A 10,165-nucleotide genomic window follows, 5' to 3' on the forward strand; every position below is an offset into this window, starting at 1 on the left:
GGTGGACGAGGCTAAACATCAGGCTTAGTCTTGTCCACCTTCTAGGTGTTCTGTCTGCTATACGGATGATAAGATTGGAGGTGGTTGTCTGCTGAGGTAACATTAGCATCCGGGTTAGCTTGCGAAGTAGAAGGGCCTGCACTGAATGAACATGGCTTCTAAGTCTGGTGAGCAGTGACTGTGTGTAATTCTGCTGTTATGGAACCAGTTAAAATGAGCTATAGATGAGGTCTGCTATTAGACTAAAATAAAAAGGTATGGAAAAAACAAAACAGAGCACCCCCTGTGAAAGATGCACTGATCACGCCTGCATTTTAAAAATAAGAACACAGCTGGTCACAACAAAATAAGAAACACACTTTGATAAATAATCGTAAAGGTAGAAATGATCAACTTTATTATCTTGTCCAGATTTGCATGCAGCCTCTCTCTCTGTTCAGGCCTGAATTGCATCTGATTCAGCTGTGCTGCTCTGGATTTGACTCTTTATTTGCTCGGATCAGTTCTCTACAGTCTGGAATCTGCTGTTAGTGAGGGGAGGAGCTGTGTGTCTGTCTGCACCAGTGCCACGCCACAGCACTGTTTGAATCACAATTGTTTCAAACAAGTATCCTAATTTGATACTCGCTTTGTTTTTGGACAACCCTGCACTTCTAGAAAGCTCATCATACAGACAAGACTGGGAGAGGCCTGTGAAAGTCAGGGGACGTTTCAGGAATACCTGCTAGACCCAAGTTATGATGCTCAATGTGGCTTAAAAAGATCCCAAGACATGTCTGTGAGGTGAACTATGGATTTTTGTGGTTACAAACCTCCACATGAACCTTGTTATAACTTCTCAGAGTAGGAGGCCAATAAAAACCTTTAAAAGGTGCATTTTTTTCTTTTCTTTTTTTTAAAGCATTTTCTGTGTGTAAAGGTGTGTCTCTGACTAGTCTGTCTGTGCATGTGTTTGGTGTTTTGACAGGCAGTTCAAGCCCAAGAGGACTGAGATTGTCATTGATTTTAATTCCATTAACTACTCTGGAATGCTGAACTGCGCAACCAAGTGAAAATGCAAATGACTCACCTTGGGGAGCTGTTGAATGAGGCAGTGAGTCAGACGAAGAATGACGAGATTAAAAGGGACTTTGATGCCTCTTTTTATGTATGTCTTCTCGCCTCCTGCTTTGTCCAAAGGAAAACTCAAGGATAACCTGACTTTGGCATCTTTGATATTTTGATTTGCTGCTTTAACGTTTTTCTTTTAAAACTCCCTCTGGGTCGAGGAATTCATAAGGCTTATGAACAAACTGTAGTGTTTTATGTGTAAGTCTCCTGTGTTTGGTTTTCTTATGGCGAGGTGTCTGGAGAGTAAATCAGAAATCTGTTTCTGTCATCCTGCAAGCTTCCAGGCTCGTTCTCCTATATGAAGACCACTTAACCTTTGTTCATATTCACAGTTAAATCTGTTTTTTGAGACTGGGAGATGCTGTTATTACTGCTGCCACTCAGTGTTTCAGTATTTTATTTCATCCTCTCGACTGATGCCACCTCTACAATACTGGGCTTTAATATTGTTAATTCGAATTAGCTGTATGCAGCTGAGCCTCATCACTCATTATAGCCAAATGGTAGTTTTAATTAAGCAAACAAGCCATGAAAGGCTGGTTGTGTATTTTTATCACAGTTTGTGAATATGATCCTGGTGACCTCGACATCTGACCTCACAGTCAGTGTCAGAGGTCAAGTTTTAAATCTTGGTGATAAGTTAGGACGATTTTCCCTTTTATTTGGTGTAGCTGCATCTACTAGCAGGATGAGGTGTAACACTGGAAGGTGCCAATATTATTTGCAATTAAGTTCATCAAACCTGTTTACAAAAAGTAATGTCTGTAAATTTTACCCCATCTCTGACTTTTTACTAAGTGTTCTGATCTTTAATGCCTCCTCTGTAGTGAAGAATGTCTTTACTACAGCTGGAGTAAAGTGTCAGAAACAAGAGAGCACACAGTTTTTATTTTGGACCTTTGTAACAGAATGTAAATCTTTCATTCATTAAACATGCGTGAAAACGAATCATTTGTTTATTTTGTGTCCGTGTACCATTGAGGCCCCACACAGGTAAGAAAGTTCCATATTTGTAGCACACACAGCCATGTCAACTGTCACTGCAGCTGAAGTGAAAAAAACTGGGACACATTAATACTGCCCATGTTAAACATTATATTATTTATGTTATTATTCTTAATTTGTGGGTTTTGTTTCTTATCACAGTTTTTTCCCCTTTCCTGCTCTGGTGATGGTAATCATTAGCCACACAAATGAGGAGAGTCAATAATTTATATATAAATTTATATAAAAAGGTTTAATGGCTGTTTGTAACCAATAAATTTGCATATATGTATGTTTATTTACATACTATGCACTCTGTTTATGTTTGGGGATGAATAAAAGTTAAAAAAATATAGAATCTCTGTCCTGCAATCAACACCTATGCCCTGCCACTGATCAGATACCCTGCTGATAATAAGCTGGCTAAAGCAATCGAAGCCACTGACATCAAAGCTTGGAAGCTCCTTACCCTGCATGGAGGGTTTCATCTCAGCACCTTGAGATTGTAAACCAACTGGAAGAAATCAGGGTGTGGACTGGTGAGTGTCAGAAGCAAAGTCCAGGATGAAATGAGGCACATCCATCAGGAGTACATGACGAAGATGATTGCAACTGACCATGTGCTTAGTGAATACCTCAGGCAGCAGAAACCTGAGAAGCAGGAGAATCCCTGCACAGTTTGTACCAGCGTCGGATAGAAAAAAGTGGCTGATTCAAAGCTGGACTGAAAGACGGCACAGAGGCACTAATCATAGCATCACAAGAACGAGCTCTGAGCAGAAGATCCACAGAGGCTGGGGTCTACAACACCAGGCAAGACTCCAGGTGCAAGCTGTGCAAAGATACCTCTGAGACAATCCAGCACATAACAGCAAGATGCTAGCAGGCAAGGCATACATGGCAGGCCATAACCAAGTGGCCTGCATAGTATACAGGAACAGAAGAGATCCACGTACATGCTAATATTTAATCATCCAGTGAGTTAATAAACAATAATCATAGATAAAGTGTTTTGGCTCGTGATTTCTCAAGGTGGATAAACAAATGCGCTAATGAAGGCAACAGTGGTAATCTGAACTGTCCAAACTGGGCCAGTGGCTCCAGTAGAGCCCAGGAACAACATCCCTGATCTCTATCCAGAAGAGTGCAGGGGTAGGAACAGCAGAAATGCTGCAGCAGACCCTGGATCTCCCAGGCCTCTGGTAGAGGACTCATGCTCGAAGGATAAAGACTACCTGCAGATGAAGATGTGGTAAGAAAACAGATGAAGGGAGAGATGCAAGGATTCAGTTAAAATAAATGGCTTTTTTGATTTTTCCATATTTACTCTATTTCCCTTTTTTACACATATTACTCAGTTTTTCCATTGCTTTAATGAATTGCACAAATCTGTGCACACATTTAACTGGACCACGGTGGGCCTCCTGAACCAAAATTGCCAGGTTGGAGGGTTTGGGGTTTGTTTGTTTTTTAACTCTGTGAAGTCTTACCTCATGGGGTGTGGATAATCATGAATGATCAGAAGGCAGATCATTAAAATCTTGCAGCACTTGCAAGGTCCCCTTGCTCACAAAGGCATTTGTGGAGACCCATTTTAAGTTTGCCAGTGAATATCTACATGGTTTAAGAAGACCTGGCAGAAAGTGCTGAGGTCTGATCAAAACAAATTGCAGCTCTTTGATATCGACCTGACCTGCCATGTTTGGAGGGTGAGAAATGCTGCAAATGATCCGAAGAACAATCGCCACAGCTGTGCATGGTTGTGGAAACATTACCCTTTGTGGTTGTTTTTCTGCTAAGGGTACAGGATGACTTCACCGCATTGAGGAGCCGATGGACACAGCCATGTAGTGTAAAATCTCGTGTTCCCTAAGCCAGAACACTGAACATGGGTCGTGGATGGGTCTTCCAGTATTAGAATGAACCAAAACATACTGTGAAGGCAACAAAAACGTGGATAAAGAGGCACCACATGGAGTACCCTAGCCAGTCTCCAAACTTCACTCCTGTAGTGAGAATAAAAATTGTTTGTGTTTGCAGTTTTGTCTTGTTATACAATATTTGAAATTTTAAAAACCAAACAAAAACTATGTTTTCAGAAATATTTGTGGGTGTTTTCATGTTTGCTTAGTTGGTTTTTTGCACTGTTTGAACACTAAAGTGGCCCTCCAATGAGAAGACAGTGCCAGCAGTGGCCCACACCTGAGTTTGAGACCCCTGATTTAGAGATTTTCTGTCAGTGTAAGTGGGCCAAAATCTCTTCTGAAATGTGTGAAAACGTGGTGACAAAGAAATGTTTTACTGCTGCAGCAATGACGGTGCGTTATGAAGTTCTTTCACGATTGTAAGTGTAACACTTACATATTTGCAACAATGACGAGTGGTCCATGATCTCATTCAGGTAGTCGGGGATTCCTTGGTTAGAAGCTGGAGAAGAGATAGGAAGAAAATCCGGACAATGAGCAAATTTGATGGTAGTGTGAGAGAAGCCAAAATCAGACAGCAATGTGGCTGGACTTGATAATAAACAGAGGTACTAAAGGTGAAGCATGCTAGGATTTTTCAAGCTGGAGGTAATGGACCAGTGTCTTGTGAAGACTTAGGGGGTTTATCTGTTTTTTGTTTGTTTTTTTATCTTGAAATAGAAAATGGAAAGGGGGCTGCCTGGCTGGCTAGTTTCACTTTGTCAAAGCACAAGATGACTTCTTTGTGAATTTTTTTAAACAAATGAAGGTACAGTACACAGTTTTGGAGGTATTTGCTGAATGTGGAAGGCCAATTAGGGGAGAACTAGCAGAAGATGTAGCACATAATGCCATCAGGTAGGACAGCTGATCATCATAGAAGTTGTTCAAGATGGCATGGAGATGTTGCCAGACCAATATTTCAGATTGGAAAAGCTGACTGGAATGATTATAACAAGAAAAGAGGGTTTAGATGATGCAAGAAGAATTGGATGGTAGTCTATAGGATGACTTTGGTGATCAAGAAGAGGGACTGAGTGAAGGCAGAGCATAGGATTAAGTGGTGGAAGCTGAATAAGGAAGAATGTTGCACAGACGTCAGGAGGAGTTCAGACGTGCTCTGGGTGGTACAGAAGAGTTACCATATAAGAAAGTTCATCTCTAAAGCCAAGGCAAACTGCAAAGAGGGTATTTCCTGTATTCTCTGGAGAGAGGAAAGAGGCCAAGAAGTCTTTCTGGTGGAATGACGAAGTACAAGAAAGAATTTGAAAAAATTAGCAAAGAGTAAGAACTGGGAGGCTAGGTGTACGGCAAAGAGCGAGGTGGCAAGGGCAAAACTCATAGTAAGTTGCATGAAAAGACAGAAAAATCTTGCTCGAAAACAGACCGGTAATGTAACGACACTCATCTTTCACTTATTCATTAAAGTAAAACATCACTACTTCCACATGTAGTTGGTTGTAATTGAGGCGGCGTACGCACTCCCGATTCAGGGGCACAATTCTTGGCACGACAACTGTCTGCAGCTGTTTTAATTTGCTGCATGTATACTTTAAGTGCAACTTTTTATTTCATTTGAAAGAGACTTTCAACTCAGCGTGTTTTGTTGTTGTTGTTGGGGGTTTTTTCTTTACAAAGTACATAAATAAAATTTCACAAGCAAAACACAAGCCATTTTTTTAATACATAGCATAAAACAGTATATGCAGTGTTATCTTTATTTTACGTGTCAAAAAGGATTTGCAGATCCAGGCGCTTTCTCCATATTGGTACAGGCCTTCGCTTCTGGCCACAGCCCAACACACATTGCACTCGACCCCTATGGCGCCTCCTGCAGGTCGTGGGCCTACAGGAGGATGGGCCCATGTCCCTTTTTCAGGGCCCCAGCCACCAGATGCTCGCCCTCAGGCACCTTCACCAGACATAGCCCCTGGAATCCCTGGGACACAGAAACCCCCTCCACCACGATAATGTAGCGATTCACGGAATATTTAGTCTTATAAGACAATATTTTTATTGTTTTACTATGTGTCTTCCTATTATAAAGTGTCCTTGGGCGCTTATAAATAAAATTTATCATTATTATTATTATTATTATTATCGTTTTTTTAAGGATATTACAGTAAGGATAGTATATACTGTAGATGATGAGAGTCTTCTCTCCTTTCATAATTCTTTCCTAATTTTACACTGAGCAACATTATTCTGAAACTGTTCAACATTTGTAGACGGAGGTTTGACTTCTAAGACACTCTGCCTGTTTTCATACTGAGCTGTTGCCATTTAACCTAATTAAATAAAAAATATTCCTCCAATTCCTCTAATTCTTTTTAGTACCAATTATTTTTCCACCCTTTGTTGCCCTCTTCTGATCATATGTGGGAAAACATACTTTGATGGACTAAATATACACAAATATTTGTACTATGGCTTTCATGAAATATCAAAATGTCTTAGTTTGAACATTTGTTTTCTATGAATAATCATTAAGGTTTATGAGATTTGCAAAGGATTACATTCTGTTTTTTATTTACAATTTACACAATGCTTTAGCTTTTCTGAATTAGGTTGTACAACATCAACAATAACATTAATAATAGCAATAATAATAATACTTCATCATTTAAACTGCATTAAAAATAATTGTTAGTATTTATCTCACCTTATATATTTCTTTATATCTAGTCTGTTATCTGTACCATATGTGTTCTTGTAAGCAGTTGTCTGTACTTGGTTTACCTGTTTTTTGTGTTTGTTTTATCCATCAAGGGATTTAAACCGAAAGCTATCCTGTACAAATCCCATTATCTCCCTTCAGCCTGTCATGAGACAGAAACGGAGCAAAGTTCTGCATAATGATCTAACGTGAAACAGAGCTTGAATGGAGAAAAATCTTTGCTGACATAACATAAATGACTAATGCCATGAGAGAGGCTTGTTCTGCTCCCACAGTCTCACGCTCAATAGCTCCTGTTTTAAAGCTGGAGCAAAATGAGTTCAGGAGAAAAAGAGTGTTGTCTTTGAAGAAGCCTTTTTGTGTGTTTGTCTGTGTTGTGATTGAAAGTGATGACACATTAAGGTTGTTACCTGCTGACTAGTCACTAGTAAGTTTGATTGTTGACTTGGCGTTCTTCTCTTCATTGTTTTGAACAAATCTTAAAACAAACAACAACAGATAGTATAAATAAAGAGCCTACAATAATAAAGAGAAAATCCCATGGAGGCCTGGGGCACCTCCCACACTGCAAACAACAAAGGGTCTGACCAGCAATCCCCATCACGTTCATCCTCAAATCATGGACTTTAAGGTCTCCACCACCCGGTCAGTCTGGGAGTCGTCATGCTCGTCCAAACAGGCTTAATGTTCAGTCATTCACGTGGATCTTTGTGTGAGTGTCAGTATCTCTTTTTGGATGCCAACTCAGGTGATAACCTGGAACAGCACCTGCATCACACTCCTTGCAAATATCCCACGCAGCAGGATATCACATGGCATAATACACGAGAACTCGTTTAAAGCGATATTCCTGTAAACTTTATTAAAATACCAATGCGCTCAAACGGGACCTCCATTAATGATGCGACCGTGGTTCAGGGGGTTGGGCAGCTCATCTGTTGCCGGTTCGATCCCCCTGCTCTCTCTGTCCTGGTCTTTGTGTCCTACTGGTGTTGGCCAGAGGGGCTGATGGCACGATATGGCAGCCTTGCTTCTGTCAGTCTGCCCCAGGGCAGCTGTGGCTACAACTGCTTGCCTCCACCAGTGTGTGAATGTGAGAGTGAATGAATAGTGAAATTGTAAAGCACTTTGGGTGCCTAGAAAAGCGCTATATAAATGCAATCCATTATTATTAATGGTACTGGCTGCCATGGAATGGCTGGCTGATTTACCAGTTGACATTCCAGACAGCATGCACACCACTGGGAATGTACACCACAGTGCACAGAGACGCTGCAGGCTCGGTTGTACCGAGGGCCCAGACCGAGCTACCAGGTTTTCCAATACCTCTGTGTGCGGCTCAGAGCGTGCCTGCAGCGTCTCCAGCTACTGCTGCTGCGCTGCCACCTGTTCATGGTGGATGGTAGCCAGTTACCTCACCATCTATGCCAACAACTGCCCTGCCTGTGAGTCCATCATTACCTCATGTGCTGGGAAACCACTCATTCCTACCGTGAGACACAACACATGCACACTGACACTCCTTCAATGACAATTCAGACTTTATTCTTTCAGTGCACACATACACTGCCTCCGCAGCGCATGATCTGATATCCTCGTGTTGGTATTGTTCCCACATCATCATAATAAATGTTGTTCCAGGTTCAACATTGCAAGTGACCAATCACATTGTTGTGACGTCCTTGTCAGCTTGCAGTCACTCCTGCTGTCAGCCGCAGCTCTGCTCTTCATCACACATAACCTGTCCCACTGACCTACTGAGATTCTGACTCATGGAAGTCACGATTAGGTGATGGCTGGCAGCCGTGCCAACTAGACTCCCCTGGCACTGCCCCCAAACTACACCCCACCACCACAAGCCTTCAGATACCTGACAGTCCAGAAACTTCTTGGTCAACAAACTTAAAGAAGTCCAGTCACCTTCTTTTCACCTTTACTCTCCAAACAGCCTGAAATCTTACATGACAGCTGTAAGGCTTCTCTCCAGGCTTCTTGACATTCAAAGTAGAGGAGAAGCTGTTGCCAATCAGACTCATAAAAGGAAACAGCATGGTGGATTTGACAGTACTTTTCTAATTTCCCTTGATGCATGCTCAGTCATCTAGGTAAGTAAATCCCAAAAGGTTGATTCTGTTCTGTTCAAATGTTTCGTCACTCATCCAAGTGACTTCTTCAGTCTTAGCTGACTGCGGGTTTCCAACCTTATAAACAGAACATTTGCACAATGACTGAAACTAGCACCATTGAACAATGGGCTGGAAGGTCAGTTCCTTGATCATTAATATGCAAATTGTCATGACCACTGATCAACAACCACTGATCAACCACTGACTGATCATTGATCAGTGACCATTGATCAATGGCCATGAGTACCATTCACAGAGAGTTGGGGAATGGCTGCAATCACAGCATTGTAATGTCATTATGGAGGCAGATGAAACCATGGTCTCGTACGATGTCACATCTCTCTTCACTTGCATCCCAGTCACGGAAGCGTTGGAGGTAGTTTGTAAGAGATTACAGGATGACACCAACCTCAGCAACAGGAGCACTCTCAGCACCAACCAAGTGTATTTGCTTTTGGAACTGTGTCTTCATTCCACCTACTTCACATACAAGGGTCAGTTCTACAGGCAGAAACATGGGTGTGCCATGGGCTCCCCAGTTTTACCCATCGTGGCCAATTTGTACATGGAAGAAGTGGAAAAGAGAGCTTTGCTATCCTACCCTGGAACACCACCAAGCCATTGGTTCAGATATGTGGATGACACCTGGGTGAAAATCAAATCTCAGGACGTACCACAATTCACAGATCACATTAACTTGATGGACCAACACATCAAATTCACCAGGGAGGATATGAAAAGTGGCAGGTTAGCCTTCTTAGACTGTGAGAGTTCCATCAGTAATGGGGGACATCTAAAAGCTGATGTGTACCGTAAACCTATGCATACGGATCAGTATCTAAGGTTTGACTCTTATCATCCACTGGAGGATAAACTGGGTGTCATCAGGATGTTACAACACAGAGCGAACACCATCCCCACAGACACAGCAGCCAGGGAAGCACAAGAACATCACATCAAGAAGCCCCTGAGTAAATGTGGTTATCCCAGCTGGACTTTTGTCAAAGCTGGGAAGGCACCTAAAGAAAGCTCCAGCCGATCCAGGAGAGAAGGACAACCACAGCCTAAGCGAAAACCTGTAGTGATCCTGTATGTGTCAGGAGTATCGGCTCAGTGCTTCGATCCCAGTCTGCATGGGCAAGATGCTAACCCCAAGTTGCTCTCCCATGCATCCATTGAAGTAGGAATGCATATGAGTGTTACATAGAAAGAACTTATACAGAAAAAAAAAGTCCTTGTGTGAATGAGGCAAGTTGTTTATAGCACTTATATAGTGCTCAGGTGAAGTAGAAAGTGCTAAATAA

General features: G+C 41.9%; 1 protein-coding gene across 4 annotated transcripts in view; it reads left to right on the plus strand.

Moving 5' to 3' along the window:
• The window catches only part of dctd (dCMP deaminase), a 31,293-nt gene extending 29,235 nt beyond the window's left edge, over positions 1-2,058 (plus strand). For 2 of the 4 annotated variants that reach the window (XR_003220458.1, XR_003220459.1), the window contains 2 exons: positions 658-871; positions 968-2,058. Coding sequence is in view for 2 of the 4 variants with exons in the window: in XM_003452767.5 (XP_003452815.2) it covers positions 968-1,052 (85 nt within the window). In the remaining 2 variants the exon portion in view is untranslated. The remainder of the gene's footprint in view (positions 1-657; positions 872-967) is intronic. The other 2 variants (XM_003452767.5, XM_013276107.3) reach the window with 1 other exon arrangement.
• Positions 2,059-10,165: the final 8,107 nt, after the last annotated feature.

This window comes from Oreochromis niloticus, linkage group LG6, assembly GCF_001858045.2.
Source record: "Oreochromis niloticus isolate F11D_XX linkage group LG6, O_niloticus_UMD_NMBU, whole genome shotgun sequence".
Taxonomy (NCBI): Eukaryota; Metazoa; Chordata; class Actinopteri; order Cichliformes; family Cichlidae; genus Oreochromis; species Oreochromis niloticus.